Here is an 18,905-nt window from a genome sequence, read left to right as displayed (position 1 = left end):
AAGTAGGAGAAAAAAAGTAATACTCTAGTAAAGTACAGATACCGCCTTTTTCGTTACTATACATCTCTGCATGTTTTCATGTGGGTGCTTGCTCTATTCTTCTTAAATACACCGGTATTGCTGCCATTCATATACTTTTAATGATTACATTACAGCCCTGCGTGCAATGCAGCTCTCAGTCACTGAACGTGAATGGGTTGATAAGGTAAAACTCCGGACAGGTTTTCATGCACGCTCGTGTTTTTAATGCAACTTGAATGTTGCACAGTCTGATATTAATGACAACTGAGATCCCACAGACTGACACATGATCATCATGTTCATACAGTCTGACAAGTACAATCCTAAAGGACTAAAAATCGCACAGTGTGAGACTGGCTTTAAAAACCAGTTAAAAACTGGTTTTTTCGACACCCAGGGTTGCCAGCATATTACAGCCATGGAAAACAGCAAACAAACTGGGTCAGATATCGCAGATTATACCTGACCTACAAAGGCCTTGCCATTCATCTATATAGCTCTATGACAAGAAGTATATGAAATCGAGGATAAACACAAAGCGGGAGAAATAATTTTGAATTTGGACTGCAGTACCCATTTCAACCACTAGCTGCCTGGACCTTTAAAGCCGTATCAGTTTAAATCTATGATATACTGTTTTTTGAGCGCTTACTGCTTACATCTGAAGCCAAAACACAGAAAGCCAGCTGTGACGTCACAATGGGGTAGCCCTTACTTCCGATTTGGGTGGAAATAACAAATGCAGTGTGTAGATTATTACCACAACAGGGTGGATATGTACACTTGTGGACAAAAAAAAAAACAACAACAATATATATATATATATATATATATATATATATATATTTATTTTTTTTTCCCACGGTTTCCACATATATATAAGTGAGTTTTGCATAATAGATTCCCTTTAAAACATTGTTATGTACCAAAAACATTTAAAATATTTAAGTTTAATGAAACACCACATGGCAGGAGATTTTTTAATTCACTTTTATATCAATTTATAGAGAGACATATAAAGAGAAACATTTCAAATACCATGAGATGACAATGCCACACTAAAATGTATGCAGTCAGAGATCAGTCAGAGATCAGACAGAATGAAATGAGTGTTGGTAAAAATCACAAAACTAGGCACAAAAAAGAAAAACAAGTTTTGTGTTTGCAAAATATAGTGCAATAACAATGTTATTCAATTAAACTACTCAAAAAAATCTATATTAGAGCCTTAAAATGTAAAAATAAAGATTCAGAAAGTAAAAAATGCAAACAATGAAACAACAGCTAAAATGAATTATACCAACAGCACAGCAACACTTTGGCAGAATATATTATTTTACCATCGGAAAACAATGATCATATATTCCAAATAAATTAATTCATAGGCAATACAGTTATCTAAAATCTTATATACATTTTTACAAAGGTGTATCAAAAGTATTTGTATGAAAACATATTTACACATTGCATTCTGAAATCACATTACACTCAGATTTATCTTTCACACCACAAATACATGCATTCTGAATGCACATTTACATCTGCGCACACACACACACACACACACACACACAGGATAATTAATGCTCCTCTCTCATGAGGGAGACTTGATTTGAAATCCTAGAGCGATGCTCTTTAATATTAATGAGGTAACATCTGATCGCAGAAGCTGTAAATGAACAGCTGGTCTTCCTGACCACCGAAAATGAAAAAAAAAAAAAAATGGTCCTTTTGTTTGACAATTTATTCAAAGGACAGGACACCAAAGCAACCTCATAATATAAAGTACTGTTTAAGGGGAAAAAGCCTCAGCAAGTCAATCTCACAAAAAATGTTCAGGTCATATTTCACCCCAAAATCAAAAGAAAGAAATATCAAAATATATTTTGCATGAAAAAAAAAGCCTACTTCAAGGACCATTAAGATTTATTGTATTGTAAAATGTAAAAATATTTGGCCCTGGTATTTCTCACTCTCATGATTATCTTATTTTCTTACTATGGAAGCAATGTGATATGTTTTCTTTTTTCTTTTTCTATTTAGTAATGTTTAAGTAAAATTTAATTATTTAACTTTATAAAAAAAATCACATTTCATGTTTATACATCATTTATACATAATTAAATAAAAAAACTAAACAAACAAAATGTATATATATATATATACACAGGTCAAAAACTTGGGGACATTATGATTTTTTATTTAGACAGAGCAAAACTTTCGTTTGGTATATTTATATTTGACTTTTTGCAGTACATATTTCTTTGTGCAAAATGTGATTTCTTTCTTTAAATTTTTGGGGTGAAATGTGACTTTGGCATGTTTGGTGACCTGGATGTCAAAAATCCGTCTCTAACCAAAGCTCTAACCACTCTTTATTCATCACATCTTAGGTCGACCTACACAAGGTGCATTTTATTTCCACGACAGTGAATTCATTGTTACACATTATTTCCCATTCCAATTATCATAACTAACTGAAACCCTCACTGCTCACACTCTCTAGTCTATACCATCTCCCTGAGACAAAACCAAACGTTCCCACAGCACATGACAGAAGAATGCAGAGGTACCCCGTGATAAAAACAACCGCACAAATAAACGTCCAGCATTAGGAATGACAGGCCTTTCAGAGCGTCTTTAAAGGATGGTACGTCTATTACAGTGAGGCATGGGCACTGAATCTGCTGAGAAGGCTGTCTGCACATATACCAGTCCCCCAACGTTAATGTGATTCTAATGTGTTTAGACGTTAACATAGTGCTTATGTAACCTTTAGCTCAGCGTCTGTAGCTATGCTAGACCCTTGGGGCGACTATCAGCTAATGTTCACCGCATTTCTCCGCTCCAGAAATAAACAACAACATGAAAGTGAATAAATTGTAAGTGGGCGGCATGCGACAACTCCAATAACAGAAACAGACGGGTGAAACTGTGACATTTCATAAATTACTACTGGTTTACGTCTAGCGAAACGCAGCTCGGTGTAAAGCACAAGAGACCCTGCTGTGTAACGCACTCGCGCTGACCCTCGTAACATCTTTTGTGTCCCAGAGTGACTACGCTGGGGTTTGCTCCACTAATCACGGTACTCTGCCTGTTTCAGTGTCTTGCCAAGTCCTAGCTGCAGTGCTGTGGAGCCCCACAGAGACGCGTCCTCAGCCTCACCAGACAGTCGTGTGAATTCAAGGACAATGGCTTTTTTTTTTATTTGCATGCGAGTGATGAAAATACAATGTCTCTCTATGGAGTAAACACACCTATAAAAAGTGGATAATACAGATGAAACGGACAAACCATATCAAGAAATATAGGAATATTTTTGTATTGATATCTTTCTTTGTTGGGTGCGTTCTAAGTTGAAAAGTTAAAATGTAAACATCCTAGTATTAGTTAATGTTAAAGTCAACATGAAATAACATTTCCAGCCAATTTTACTTTTATAAAGCCATTATTTCTATTTGAAATTTGAACATTTAATTGGACTTGATTTTATGCATTGGGAATTGAATTGATCATGAAGCACGATCTCTATATAAAAGTTGTTTGTGACATTAGCCAAAAAACTAAAGTTGTTTCAGAATTCAGAATCAAGTTTTCTAATATATTTTTTTTTCTTTGGAATCATATGCACAGATGAAACGTGTACAGTATGACCAAACACAGGAAAGTGAATAAGTCCAGTTTGATTTCATGTTAACTTCTCTTGTGTTATTATGTCTGTAAGGTCAAAGATTATTAAAATAAAAGAGTTATACTGTATAATATGGTACAGGTAAACAACTTTAGAAATGTGGCTCACTGTTTATACATTTTATTATCATTATTAAATAAAATCATGACACTAAGCAGTTCCATATTTATGTAGTATACTCAATGCCAGTTACAGTGCTAGATTTGTCTGTGATTATAAGATAAATATAAATAATGCAGGTTTGAAAAGTCTTCCAACCAGCAATAAAATGACGCTTAAAATGGACCTAAATGAATATGGGTCTGAAATGTCTAAACCTTTAGTTTAGTAATCCATCCAGTGTTTGCACTCCAGCGTACTTCAAAGCCTGGGCATGTTAAGAATGACTCAGCTCGCTAAATGCCATTCAGTTCCTGCATAACTTGGCAGCCACGTGTCAGTCCTGCTCCTGCAGTCACAGTATTTCTAGAGTCGTCCTCCCTTTCACTTAGTACTCGAGATGGTGGGCTGCTCTGTGTACCAGTGTGTGGCGGGGTCTGGTAAACCGGTCCCCAGAGGCAGAGCGATGAACGACGGGCACGTCCCTGTGCCGACTGGGGTCATGCCGACCACGGGCCCGGGGTAAGGGTGGTGATGATGGCCAGCGAGCCCATCTGTCCGTCCGATGTGAATCTCATCCTCCTCCGTCTCTCCTGTGGTTTTGCGGTAGACAGGGTTGTCGAAGTTCATGCTTTTGGTGCTGTTCCTCCTCCAGTTGCGGTAAACGAGGTAAACGCCGGCACACACCACTCCGAAGACCACTGTGGCAACAATAGGAACTGCATGTGTTTAACACACAGCCGTGAGGGGACATGTTAACACACGCTTGACTAGTGGTGGAACGACTGACAAGACAGCCAGTGTGACAAACAAAAACAGACAGACAGACAGATGGGGGGCATACAAATGTAGAATTAAAGGAAGTATTTAAATAACTTTAATTTACTCACCCTTATAGTGTTTTAAACTCTTCCAATAAACAAAAAAATTGAAGTTTAGTGTAATGTTCATGGTGCCCTATTCCTCACAAAAAACCATGGATCGCAGGGTGGACCAAAAGAAAGGGGGGCACGGGGAGCATTATTAATGGCTAATGGTTTATAATTGTACCAAATCTTTGTTAATGTACTACATTAAGTCTATAAGATTTAACATCCTATTTTAATATTAGAAACAGTACTAATAGTACTAGTTAGATGGCAGGTTTATTATGCATTTGGACTCTGGAAATCAGATTTTTAGAACAGAGATCACGGTTCTCTTACGATTCTGAAAACAGTGCACGAGTCAGATGAGACAGATCACTTTTACGGTGCTTTTGTTGTTGTTGTTGTTATTTTTAGGCTCCTGTAGACTTCAGGTGCGGAGAAGAGCAGCATGAACATCCTAACTAACATCTCCTTTTGTGTTCCACACAAGTCAGTCAGTCAAACTGATTTAAAACAACATGAGGCTGAGTAAATATCAGAATTGTTTTTGGTGAACTACTCCTTTAAATTGGCTAGAAAAAGAAAACATGATAATAGCAGATGAAAATTGAAACAGAGCAAAGAGGGATGATAGGGAATGAAGAATAAGGAAGAAGGGCAAAAACGCCATACAGACGGAAACAAACTGAAACATTTCATATCAATCAGAGAAAATTATTATATAGCTCTCAGAAATCTTTGAATGCTGATAAAAAGCAGGCTTGATTTTGTTGTATTAGCAAGGGAATTTCTCTCTTGGCTCACAAACACAAAGTAGAATGAATCTAAGTTCATGCAGACAGCACACACACAAACTGCTTCTCCATACAGCTGAGTCTGCTGCCCCAGTCTTGTAGATAGAGCATCGGTGAGCAACACTGGTGTCAAAATGTGCTCAAAATAGCACAGAGCAGGACCCTGGCAGCCCCAGAGGGGCAGATGATGTACATACCTATGGGAATCACAACTCCAAGCACTGCCACTGTCAGATTACGGCCAAGAAGAAACAACTCATTGCCAGCTGGAGGAAAATGAAAGACAACTTCAGATACACAGTCACATTTGTTTAACATGTCAAGTCAAACATGTTGATGTAGCTTACAGACCCTTCACTAAGCCAACAGAACAGAGTGACCAGCTGCAGCTTAGTGACTATGACTAGCGTTAGCACACGCTTTCAGGCTTTCACAGTATGACCAAACTGATAAAAAGTTTGAAGCATTACAGTATAGGAACACTGTACAAAATTTTAACTACAATAAATGTTTTAAAATCCTGACAAACTTTTGAATCAAAAAGCCACATGAATTGTCTACATGTGTTGTTTATAGGTTTTATCTTTATCTTAATGCATTTATCATTTATCATTAGACTTTTTTTATAATATAGAAATTTGCAGCTCTTTTGATGTTTTTAAATTTGTATCACCTCTGCCATCATATAATGTTATTTCAGTTTAACTGAGATACTGCCATAACTGTACTAATATTTTGAATTAGTTTTTACAAATATTCGTAAAAATCTGTCAGTTTTGTACCGAATTACAAATGTACAAATGTGGCTATTATTGGATAGCTGGTGCACTACAAATCATGAAAGCAGTTGACGACGTGAAATATTATTTTCAAGCATACAGTCAGTGTGAGTATATAACACCTGGTATGATTTCTGCTGGTTATCCCACATACAGTACAGTATATTCAAATCATTTCTGGTGGCCTGGCAGCTTCTCCCAGCGCTTCAGCAATACAGGCTATACTCTCAAAAGATTATAAATTGATTTGCTACAATTTAATACTCGCAATTTTAAATTTAATCAAAATATATTTTAATTTATTTTCGTATTTTTTAGACTTTATTTCTGTAATTTTGACTATTCTCAAAATATTTCAAATTCTATTCTTGAAATATTTTTGACTTTACTCTCATAATTTTCACTTAATTCTTAAAATATTTCAACTTTTTTTGTATTGCTATGACTTTATTCTCATTATTTTTAATTATTTAATTATTGTAATAATTTAAATATTTTTATTCTCATTATTTTCAAAATATTAAAACTTTAATCTCATAATCTTAGATTTTTTTGTTTTTGTTTTTAACGTGGTACTAAAATGCTGTCGTATTTTCACTTTTTATTTATTTATTTTTTCTACAAAGATTACTTAAGTCTTTTCTGGATGCTTATTAGCCATTTGGAAGTTGTTGTTTTTTTTTAATGTAAACAATATCCTGAGGTTGCAAACTCAAATTTTTCTCCATATATACTTTATACTGCATGCTGATTAGAAAGGTTGAACAGTAACCAAATCACGCTGATGGCATTTTCTCATTGTGCAACCTGTTAACTGGCACTTCTGATTTCTGGCAGTTTTGCACTCAAAGCATTTCACTCCAACCCACATATTAATTACTTCCACGTAATGAGTATATTTTGCCCGAAACCATTCATGGATATGAGTCCTCTGAAACACTCTGTAAGCTCGTCAGACCTACCAACAGTAACCAGGATGGCTTAACAAGGCTTGATTAAGGTTCCTCCTGTGCATCAAAGCACACAGAGCCGCACTTACAGTGATGAGACAGGTTGCTCAGGCTGTCTGGTGTGGTGCCGGACACTTGCTCTGCTGTAGTATTAGATGAGACAGCCGGTTCCTCTGGGCTGGAGGTGAGGAGTGATGAGAGAGTGGTTTCAGCCACACTGTCGGACTGAGATGTCACTGCTGCAGGGGACTCTGGAGCCCGGCCAGCCCCTGTCTCATGGGTGATGTTGATGGGGACAGTAGGTGTGACAGCAGTCTCATTTTGAACTGTAATGACGGGTTAGAGGTTAGTTATAGTAAAATAAAATCATTTACAATAGTGTCTTTAACAACATTTAAAAAATATCTTCTTGGATGTTTAAAACAAAATTGGTTACAGGACTGTTAAGGCCATTTCACACTGAGTGCAATGTGAAAAAAAAAGCAAAGCGAATCGCCAATGAACGATGCTTTCACACCAAACGCGAAATGATTGTTTGCCTTCTGCCAGACCTACTCTTCTTCTGTGTTATTAGTTTACACTGGTTTTCGATACAACACCACCACTCTAGCCTTTTTGTGCAGCTGCTCCGGGCATGTGATTTTAGCTCATTTCTAATTGGACAGCCAGTTTCTTCTCTCTGCGATGGGGAAAAAATTTGACACACAGGACGAAAAAAAAATCCTCAGGTTTTAGAACCGAATGATCGTGCTTGATGTTAATAGCCCCATATGGATCTATTGTTTCGATTTAAAAGCTAAAATTTCACGCTCATTGTGAAAAGGCCTTCAGGCACAATGTAATGAACTTACCGGGTACACACTGACGTGTGTCAGGGCTGAGCTCCTCGCCGTCAGGGCAAGCGCAGGTGTATTTGGGCGAGTGTTCACTGATCTGCGGAGCTCGCAGACACAGGAAGTCACAGCCTCCGTTAGTCACACCGCTCAGGTTACAGCTGTCAGGAGCTACACACACACATAATGATTAATCATCCATCAGTGGAGATGCGTTCTCATTCTGTGAGCCACATGGGTCAAACACACTTCATCTTTAGTCTGTGGAGACTGTGGAACTATGATTACTATTTAACAGTAAGCTGTTGACGCTTATTGTCTTCGGTACCAGATTGTTAAATCAAAATAATTTACATGCCACTTAAAACAGAAATGGCAAGCGTGATGGATTACAAAAGGAACAAATCCGATAGTGGATTTTATAAGGTGGATTAAAGACTTGTTGTATGCCATTAGTCAAAATGCCAAAAAGGGCTTGAAATAAATAGAAATAGCTGAGTTGAAGTCCACAGACCCGCAGGCTGGCTCAGCTCGTGGAAAACCACTATGTCATGAGGGTCATTGAGGTGCTCGGCAAGACTGGTCACATCCTGTCCTGTGAGTCTGTTTGCACTGTAGACGGCCTCCTTCTCACGGTCCGTCCAGTACACGCGATCCTAAGAGACACACAACAGTCAACACAAGACTTGCACATGTCCTTAAGAAAAGAAAAAATGGCAAGGTGGTTGCAAGAGGCTTCTGGGTGGTTTAAGGGCATTTCTAGGTGGTGCTGTAGCTAGGCAGTCATAGTTGTTGTTGTTGTTGTTGTAGTCTATGTTGTTGCTGGGTGTTCTGGGTGGTTTAGGACTTCTCCTTGGTGATACTGTAGCTAAGATGTTACAGGTGATTGCTAGATGTCTTAGGTGGTTTATATGGTGTTACTTGGGTGTTCTGGGTGGTTTTAGGGCATTTGTAGATGATAGCTAGGGTGTTGTTGGATGGTTGCTAGAGTATTGCTAGAAAGATTCTACACTGTTATTGGAAGGTTTACAGGTTTGCTTGGTGATATCTAGGGTGTCCTGGGGTGTTCTACGTCAAGGGTTGGCCAACGTCGGTCCTGGAGAGCCAGAGTCTTGCAGAGTTTTGCTCCAGCCTTGATTAAAACTCAACTGCATGTAGCTTTCTAGTAACCCTTAGACCTTGATTAGGTGTGTTTGATTAGGGTTGGAACTGAGGTCTGCAGGACTGTGGCTCTCCAGGACTGAGCATTGAGCAAGCGGCGCAGTGAAATGTTCAGTGGTTCACGTAGTTGCTAGGGCAATTGCTAGGTTTTTGCTAACACATCCTAATGCTGTGTTCACACCAAACGCGAATAGAGCGTCTGGCGTGTATGATTTCAATGTTAAGTCAATGCAAAGGCGTGTTTACGCGGGTCTGGAGGTCTCGCGACGCGACAGGAATAAAAGGCTTTTATAAAGAGGCTGCTCTCGGCGGATACATGAGCTCTGAGCTCCCGCTGATCGCATGGAGCTCATTTCCGAAATCGGCGAAACACATTTTTTAAAATAGACGCTGTCTTTATAAATAAACTGCATATTTGAGTTTAAAACAACTACATTCTCGCCTGAAATACTTTTAAGACTACATTTCATGACACGATAACAGTAATATTTTGAAAATTATCCGATTAAAAATGGCGGTTGAAAATGCTGCGTGAACTCAGCTGGCAGAAGCCCCCCCATGAAGCGAATTCGCATCTGTTGTGAAGTTAATTTCACACGCGAATGAACTCAAAATGTTCAAGCGGCAAACTAGACGCGGTAGACGTGTATTTGACGCTCTATTCGCGTTTGGTGTGAACACAGCATAAGGCATTTCTAGGTGGCTGGGAGGGATAATCTGATTGCTTAAAGAGCACATATTATGACTAGCCCCGCCCACGAATGAAGACGTTCTGTCCTATTAGCATAGATCCCACCCTGAGTTGATTCTCAAAGATGGACCAATACAAAATGTTCGTTATCCAACTAGTGAATCCAACTTTATATTCAGGAAAAGTAAATACCTCACTTCATTTTGTTAATGTGTGCAAATCACCTTTCTGAATGTATTCACAGAGACCAGGGCTATGTTGTTATTTAAAAATTTTAACCATCTGTATAATTCATGCATGCACCTTTATTGCTTCTTAAAAATAAATAACAACATATCTCTGGTTCCTGTGAATACAGTCAATGCTAGCTTTAGCCACACTAGCTGTGCTGCATGCTAACATGCACATTCAGAAAGGCGATTCGCAAACATTCACATAATATAAAAGCTAGTTCACTCTCTCTTTGGTTCTTAGATAAAATAATTTTTATTGGATTATGGACTACTTTGCTGCAGAAAAGCTTCCATCTCCAGGCTCTACTTGGATCCTGAGGCCCTGTTAGCCTCTCTAGGCCTTAGCAGCCCAGCTACCATTTCTAGGCTCCAGGCCCTAGCAGCCTAGCTCCAGCCCAGCTATCATCTCTAGGCTCCAGGCCCTAGCAGCCCAGTTTCCATCTTCAGGCTTTATTTGGATCCTGAGGCTTTGTTAGCCTCTCCAGGCCCTAGCAGCCCAGCTACCATCTCTAGGCTCCAGGCCCTATAGCCCAGCTACCATCTCTAGGCTCTGTTTGGATCCTGAGGCCCTGCTAGCCTTTCCAGGCTTTACTTGGATCTTGAGGTTCTGCTAGCTTCTCTAGGCCCTAGCAGCCCAGCTAACATCTCCAGGCTCTGCGTGGATCCTGAGGCCCTGTCAGCTCCTCCTGGTTTTGCTAACATCTTCTGCTAACATGGCTTTTCTCTTAATGCTGCTTTGTTCATTGTTTGTGCAGAATCTAAGATCAAGTGATTTATACTGGGTGAGTACATCTTACAACATTTGTGGCTCTTTGGACATAGCCTATGGATTTAACTGTTCAGCCTTTGTGCATTCCCCTCAAATGCCAAACGAGTTGGCAGAGGACTTAAATGCAGCCTGGTTGCTACCCAGGGATATTCTTCAGCTTCAAAATCTTTTGATCTTAAATGACTATTTTGCATTTGATGGCAGACATTACTGGGACTCTCATTTTAAAAACTCTACAGATTCTTCATATACTGATGGTAAACAGAGATGGTTAATATTTTTATTGCTGCTTTTATCTGGCAATGTGCAGCCAAATCCAGGCCCTGAGTTGCAGTGTATTCCATTGCCATCTGATGTGAAATCCATGTCTGGTTTGAGTGTAATTCACCTTAATGTTCCAAAATGGATCTGCTTAGAATTTGGGTGAATTTAACAGATGCAGATATTGTTGTGCTATCTGAAACCTGGCTGACAAAATCAATCACTGATATGGATATTGGAATGGGTGGTTATAACGTGTTTCGTGCTGACAGACCAAGGAAGGGTGGTGGGGTTGCTATTTATGTCAAATCTAAATTTAATGTGAAGTTAGTCTATTCAGAATCAATCGGTAAGCAGCTGGAATTTTTGGCAGTGAAGGTGGAGTTGGCCAAGGGCCCTTATGTTACTGTTGTTGGGTGTTATAGGCCTCCTTCTGCCCTGAGTACTGCATTGCAGACTCTTATTCAACTCTTATCCAGATTGGACTACTCCGAAATTATTTTAGCAGGTGATCTAAACTGAGACTGGCTGAAACCTTGTTCAGATGAATTTAAGTCATTTTGTGATTCTGTCAATTTTACACAGTTAATGAATTCTCCCACTCGTTTAAATCTTAAGTGCCATGAGAAATCCACCTTAATTGATTTAATTTTGACTAATGTCCCACACAAATTTTTTGCTGTTGGTGTTTTTTTGCAATGACCTAAGTGACCACTGTGTTGTTGCTGCTGTAAGGAATACTAAGATGCCTAAATGTAAACCTCGCGTAATATGTAAGAGGAATCTCAAAAAATTTAATGAACGGGGCTTTTGCCATGATTTGTTTAATTGTGACTGGAGTAGAATAGAGCTGATTCCCGATGTGGAGTCAGCCTGGATCTTTTTCCGGGATAGTTTTTTGCAAGTAATAAATAGACACGCCCCACTAAAGAGATTCAGAGTTAAGGGGCGGGACAATCCCTGGTTTTCCTCTGAGCTTGGAGATATTCTTCATGACCGCAATTTAGCTTGGGCCAAAGCAAGAAAAACGGGCTCTTCGTCTGATTGGCTTGTTTTTAGGCAGTTAAGAAATAAATGTTCTTCTTTTATTAAGAAAGCAAAATCTGACTTTTATCTGTCAGCCACTACTAATACCTTAAATGATCCCAGAAAATTTTGGAAGGCTATAAAATTACTTTCTTTAAACAAAGATAGTATTAATGTTCCTTCTTTTATTATGAAAGAATCTGTAGTAGTTCATGACAAGCTTGAGATATTGAACCATTTTAATGAGCATTTTATTCAGTCTGGTTCTTTGTTTGACACTGCTTGTCCTTACACTGTGACATCTTGTAGAGATGTACCAGTCTCTACAAGTGTCTTCAATCTCACTCCATTCTTAGTGGCTGACGTTCAAAAAGCCCTAAAAGGGCTGGCTCCTGAAAAACCTCCAGGACCTGATCTTATAGGGCCCTACTTCTTAAAAATAGCTGCTGATTGTGTAGCACAGCCTCTAACGTATCTTTTTAATCTTACTTTAGAGAGCAATACTATTCCCAAAATATGGAAATCTGCATTTGTTTGTCCATTATTGAAAGGGGGTGACCCGTCAAATTTAAATAATTACAGGCCAATTTCTAATTTGTCTGTTTTGGCCAAAACGCTTGAATCCCTGGTGAGTGATCAGATGAAAGATTTCTTGCATGTACAGGACATTTTATCCCCAGTTCAGTCAGGTTTTAGAAAAAAACATAGTACTATCACAGCTGCAATGAAGGTGATAAATGACATCTCTGTTGCTCGTGACAAGAAGCAACACTGTGCATCACTTTTTATTGATTTGTCAAAAGCTTTTGACACGGTTGATCATGATGTTTTAAAGATTAGGCTTTTTAATTCGGGGTTTTCAGAGAATACTGTCTCTTGGTTCTCAAACTATCTTAGTGGCAGAACCCAGTGAATTAAGTATGATGGTGTTCAATCTGGTATCTTACCAATCCTTAAAGGGGTTCCACAAGGCTCTGTGTTAGGCCCTCTTTTATTTACTATCAGTGTTGGGGATTAACTAGTTACATGTAACGGCGTTACATAATTTAATTACAAAATTATTGTAACTGTAATTAGTTACAGTTACTAAGAAAAAATGAGTAATTAGATTACAGTTACTTATGAAATTTTTTACGATTAAAAAGGGGATTACATTTGAATATTTACACACATCCACATACAGATTTAACTGATTTCTTTCCCAAATTGCACTGACTATTCTGAGACATACCGCCCTGATAATTTCCGGGATGCGGAAATACAGGTTCGTAGAATCCAGTCATAAAAACGAAATGCCTAACGCGGACGGAATATGCCACATTTTGGATGACTAAATCAAAAGTAGGTCAGTACACTTGAATCAAAACATGACATCGACTAGTGTCTGTGAATATAAAGCCTCAAAAATGCAATATATGACTTGCACATTCTGCGTGTCTGTGGAAATCAGACACCGGGAGAACCGGGACAATTCCCGGTGGCCTGGCAGCCAATTTTGCCCCACTATTTAATATCATTATTGTATAATTGCCTGCCGAGTGTACTAAAGCGATCATTTGCGAATCCGCCATTTGATAATTAAATCTCTAATAAGTCATGAATTGTTAGTCATGACTCGCGCGCTCTCCGCGCCTCCGCCAAACGGTTTGGATCAGACTCAGAGTAATCAATGCGAGAGAGAGAATAGAGAGAGAGAGAGAGAGAGAGAGAGAGAGAGAGAGAGAGAGAGAGAGAGAGAATAGAGTGGACTGCTGGAGCAGAGAAGCAGAACTACTGTTCAGGGTTTCAGGTCAGTTTCATCTGTAAGATGCTTTTTTGTCTTTGTTTTTTTATTTATTTAATCAAGCAGCAGCACGTTGCTCATCAGTCATCACTCAAAATACTATATAAAGGACATCATTATTATCTGTTGTAATGTTACAGTAGTAATTTAGCTGAAAAAATTTCTACAAGGAGCTACGACAGACAACAACACAACCCTTACGAAAATTAACATTTTAATATTTAACTATAAATCCAGAGAAAATGGTTACTATTGTTTAACTGTGATAACCAAAAATGTAAAATTATTTTACAAATGTTTTTATTTAAAAATCAATACAAATCCATTTGCAAAAAAAACAAGGTTATTTTACCTTTATATAGGCTAATAAAAGCATGGTAATTTTTTGTAAGGGAAAAACATGAATCGTGTACAGTATTAGGATTTTTCTATAAAGATATTGTAGTGTATTGTATTGTAAAGTATAGTTTTGTTCAATCTTGAGTATTTAAGTCATGAGAGAGATGGATAACAGGGCAAAATAAAGAGACTGAAGAGAAAAATGGAAGTGAAGGTGCAGTTCAGGAGAGAACTTTTAATTATTTTGCATGTCCCCAAATTAAAGATTTAAACCTTTTTTATGTCAGGTCCATACAAAAAATAGTTTTGTCCATGAATTTGTTTGTATGAGTTTGAATTTTCCAGTCTGATTTTTTTCCCAGTCCGCCCCTCCTGTAAATTAATGGCAAAGACATGGTTTCATTTACTACACATAGGCCTACTGAAGCTCGCAGTGTTTTCAACCTCTGCCATCTCAATATAGGAGTACATGATCACATAAACATAATTTCTAGAACTGCTCTGTGTCACTTCATGTGCATTTTACTTATTTTGAGAAAACTATCATCATACACAGAGACAGCAGTTTCAAAAAAACACCAATGTTTCAGGAGTTTATTACACAGAATATGTCATGCTTATTAGATAACTGTATTTAAGTTGATGTATATGCTTTTATTTATTATTCTTTAATTTTCACAAATTTAGAAAAGTAATCAAAAAGTACTCAAAAGTAATTAGTTACATTACTTTAATAAAGTAATTGAAAAAGTTACACTACTATTACCTTTTAAACAGGGTAACTTTGTAATCTGTAACCTATTACATTTCCAAAGTAACCTTCCCAACACTGTTTACTATTTATATAAATAACCTTAGTCAGCATGTGTCTGATGCAAACTTTCATTTTTATGCAGATGACACAGTTATTTACTGTTGTGCACCCTCTCTTAAACAAGCCATTGCACATTTACAGAATGCCTTCACTGTGGTCCAAAACACGTTGCTACAGCTGAAACTTGTGCTCAATGCAGAAAAAACCAAATGTATGCTCTTCACAGGCCCTCGGAATAGACCACTGAATGTTCCCTCAGTGATTACTCTTGACGGACGTGAAATACAGACTGTTACAACTTATAAGTATCTTGGCATTGTTATTGATGATTGCCTATCATTTAAGCCTCATGTTCACTGTCTAGTGAGAAATTTTAGGCTAAAATTGGGTTTTTACTTTCGAAATAAGCTGTGTTTTTCTTTTAATGTTAAAAAACGGTTAGTGGCATCCACTTTTTTATCTGTGCTGGACTATGGTGATATATTATATATGCATTCATCTGCTCAATGCCTTCAAATGATTGACGCAGCCTATCATGCATCGCTGACATTTATCACTAATTGTAAAGCTCGCAGCCACCACTGTGAGCTGTACTCTCGTGTAGGGTGGTCTGCTCTGGAGGCTTTGTCATTGGTACACATTTATATATAAGGCTATTCTTGGTGTGCTTCCATCCTATTTATGTTCACTTCTTATGAAAAAAAGTGCTGGTCATTACTCTCTCCGTTCTCAGGCTGTTGTCTTGCTTTCTGTCCCACATGTCAGTACTGAGCTGGGTAAAAAGGCCTTTGTTTATTCTGCTCTTTTTACATGGAATTTGCTGCAGAACAACTTAAAACTTAGTAAATTGATTCCTTTGAGTGTTTTTAAGTTAAGAATGAGATCCTTTGAGTTGGACTCCCTCACATGTCAATGTTTTTAATTCAGATTTCATTGCAAGTGCATAATTGGCTTTCAAACTGTTTCTATTAATTTATTTGTCTTTATTTTCATGTTTTTTGTGTGTCTTTGTACGTATGTAATGATGTGATGTAATTCAGCTGCCTATCTTGGCCAGGTCTCCCTTCCAAAAGAGATTTTTAATCTCAATGGGCTTCTCCTGGTTAAATAAAGGATAAATAAAAAAAATTAAAAAAAATATTGTTACTGGAGTATCTGAAGCATGAGCTGTAAAGGCTCCCCTATCTTCTGGAAGGGAGCGGGAGCATCAGCTCATTTGCATTTAAAGAGACACACACACAAACAGTGTGTTTTTGAACCTACCCAAAAATAGGCATAGTGTAATAAATTATCTGTGAGGTATTTTGAACTGAAACACAGACACATTCTTGGGTCACCCGAGACTTAAATAACATCTTAGTAAAATAGGCATAATGTATCCCCTTTAAAAAGTTATCTTCTCTTCAAAACACATGACTTGAAATATGCGTACTATAGCACAGCAATGGGGTACATGTTTCGCATGCTAAAATTGTCTATTATGGGGAACGGGTTTGTCAAAATATAGTGATGTAAACACACATACAGTCAGCAAACACAGTCCTTAGAAAATATCAAACATCACTCAGAAAACGAAGATGTACAAAGCATCTCTTCATCAATCTGCTTGCATCATATATATTGAAGTTTGCCTGAAACAATGAAAATCAATTAAATACGGAGCATCCTAGGTAAAACAATTACTGCCTATTGCCTAGTCTCTCACAAGCAATTAAGCTGGCAAGAAAAAGTTCCCCATTAAAAAGTCTCACATTGTTTTCTGTAGAAGCTCCGTTACTAGGGTGAAATTCACAGCAGGTTTCTTTGTCCAGCAAGACCTTTAATTCTGCGGCTGATGTGTAGGTGTGTAAAACTACAGCCCCTTCAGCCTTCAGCTCTGCTCTGCTGTGAGAGGAAGTCACCACTACTTGAGCCGCACTTGTGTGAAAATACTATAATCATCTTTCTTCCTATCATAACTCTGCCCAAGACCCATCCCTCCGTTACCACGGAGACCGCAGAGCTTAAGCAGCAAAACAATAAAGGGAATTGTCCCACATAAAATACAATACATCACTGAACATGAATAATTCTGAGCATGTTTCAGTTTTACATTTAAAGTGGCCTCAGAGACAGCTTCAATCAATTTCCACGGTCTTCCACAGCCCATAATAGTCACTCACCTACACACAGCGCTTCTACAGATGTTTTAGTGATAGATAATATATCGCCAAGGGCAACTATGTTTCTGATTTTTGTCTGTTTTGAGACTAGTTGGGCCCTATAAGCTGTGGGTTAATATACATCTTTCCTAATCACATGTAAATATATATAATGTGAATGACAATAATTCATTAAGACAATATTTGGACATTTTGAGATGATCAAAGTAGTCAGTCCCTCTTGCATCAGTTCCAAAATGTTTAAGTGATTAAACACATATCATTCAAAAATGTGAAAGAAATTGAACCTTCTGTTCCACAAGGATGCATTAAAATGACTAAAAGTGACAGTAGAAACACTTATATTTCAAAGAAATGCTGTTCTTTTCACCTTTCTATTCAACAAAGAATCTTTAAGAAAAATGTATTACAGTTTAGACAAAAAGATATTAATTGGCACTTTTTTAATATTGACTAAAATAAATATTTCTTGAGCAGCAAATCAGCATATTAGGTAAATTTCGGAAGAATTGTGGCACTGAAGACTGGAGTAATAATGCTGAAAATACAGCTTTGCATCACAGGAATATCGTAATCATATTTCACAATATTACTGTTTTACTTGCCTTAGTGAGCATAAGAGACTTTAAAAAAAAAGTCATACTGACACCAAACATTTGAATGGTAGTGTACTAGGCACGACACATTAAAAAGCTCAACCACCAGTAAATATTGTATAAATCTTTCCTTAAATTGCATTGTATGAAAATCAGCATTATATTTGATATCCTGATATTGCCATTGCATATTGAAAAATGTATATATTGAATTCTAGTTGTTTTATGGTTAAAAATTTGTTTCTGGTTGGCACCAATAGCTTCATGGGCAACGCACCGATATATAGCAGCATTGCGCTAAGGGTGTCCCAAGTTCAAATCCCACCTCTAGGACCTTTTTTTTCAATCCCACCCACCTCTTTCTATCCCACTTCGCTTCCTGTCAGATCTAAAATGTCCTATCCTAATAAAATCAAAAACTAAAATATACAAAAAATAAATAAAAAAATGGTTCTGAGAATTACTAAAAATGTAATCTGATCTTGATATGCTTGATTTAGCACTTGACTTAAAGCTGTAAGCCTGAAGGAACAAAATAGATCTGGACTACCTCACCGGCCAGAGTCCTGCAGCTCTGAAAATAAATGCTACTATATTAATAAATCACAAAGAGAACAGATACTGACCGCACACACACTCTTTTGCATACGCTCCAGTCGTCCTGCCTGTGTGTGAGCGATAACACCAGAGCTTCTCAGCAGTGTGAATGTGAGTTATTATTAAGTTCTGGACTGCCTTGGGCAGCAGTTCAATTCACAGTAATGGACTGATAAATGCACACAAACAAGACTAGATGGCACAGGCGTAACTATCGGTAAGCAGGGTAAGCGGTTGCTTACGGGCCCGGACCAATCAGGGGCCCGCCCGCATTACTGGAAGATTTTGATTGACAGCCGGGTCCCCCTAACGCATTTGACTACTTTTAGTTTGATCGCAATGAAATTTTTTGCGAATTGATTTTAATAAATAATGACAACAGCATATTTGACTGATAATTAAATAAATGTTTGAAACGAACAATGATGAATTTG

General features: G+C 37.7%; 1 protein-coding gene across 2 annotated transcripts in view; it reads right to left on the bottom strand.

Moving 5' to 3' along the window:
* Window positions 1-2,510: 2,510 nt before the first annotated feature.
* Window positions 2,511-18,905, bottom strand: part of LOC132096801 (low-density lipoprotein receptor-related protein 8-like) — a 109,889-nt gene continuing 93,494 nt past the window's right edge. The window contains exons 14-18 of one of the 2 annotated variants that reach the window (XM_059502409.1): window positions 8,554-8,695; window positions 8,058-8,210; window positions 7,296-7,532; window positions 5,675-5,743; window positions 2,511-4,533 (exon numbers count right to left, since the gene is read on the bottom strand). In XM_059502409.1, the coding sequence (XP_059358392.1) occupies window positions 4,199-4,533; window positions 5,675-5,743; window positions 7,296-7,532; window positions 8,058-8,210; window positions 8,554-8,695 (936 nt within the window). In that variant the 3' untranslated portion in view covers window positions 2,511-4,198. The remainder of the gene's footprint in view (window positions 4,534-5,674; window positions 5,744-7,295; window positions 7,533-8,057; window positions 8,211-8,553; window positions 8,696-18,905) is intronic. The other variant, XM_059502410.1, reaches the window with a different exon arrangement.

Source organism: Carassius carassius, chromosome 20, assembly GCF_963082965.1.
Source record: "Carassius carassius chromosome 20, fCarCar2.1, whole genome shotgun sequence".
Classification (NCBI taxonomy): Eukaryota; Metazoa; Chordata; class Actinopteri; order Cypriniformes; family Cyprinidae; genus Carassius; species Carassius carassius.
The sequence above is the reverse complement of the archived record's forward strand: the minus strand, read 5'-3'. Positions and strand labels throughout refer to the sequence as shown.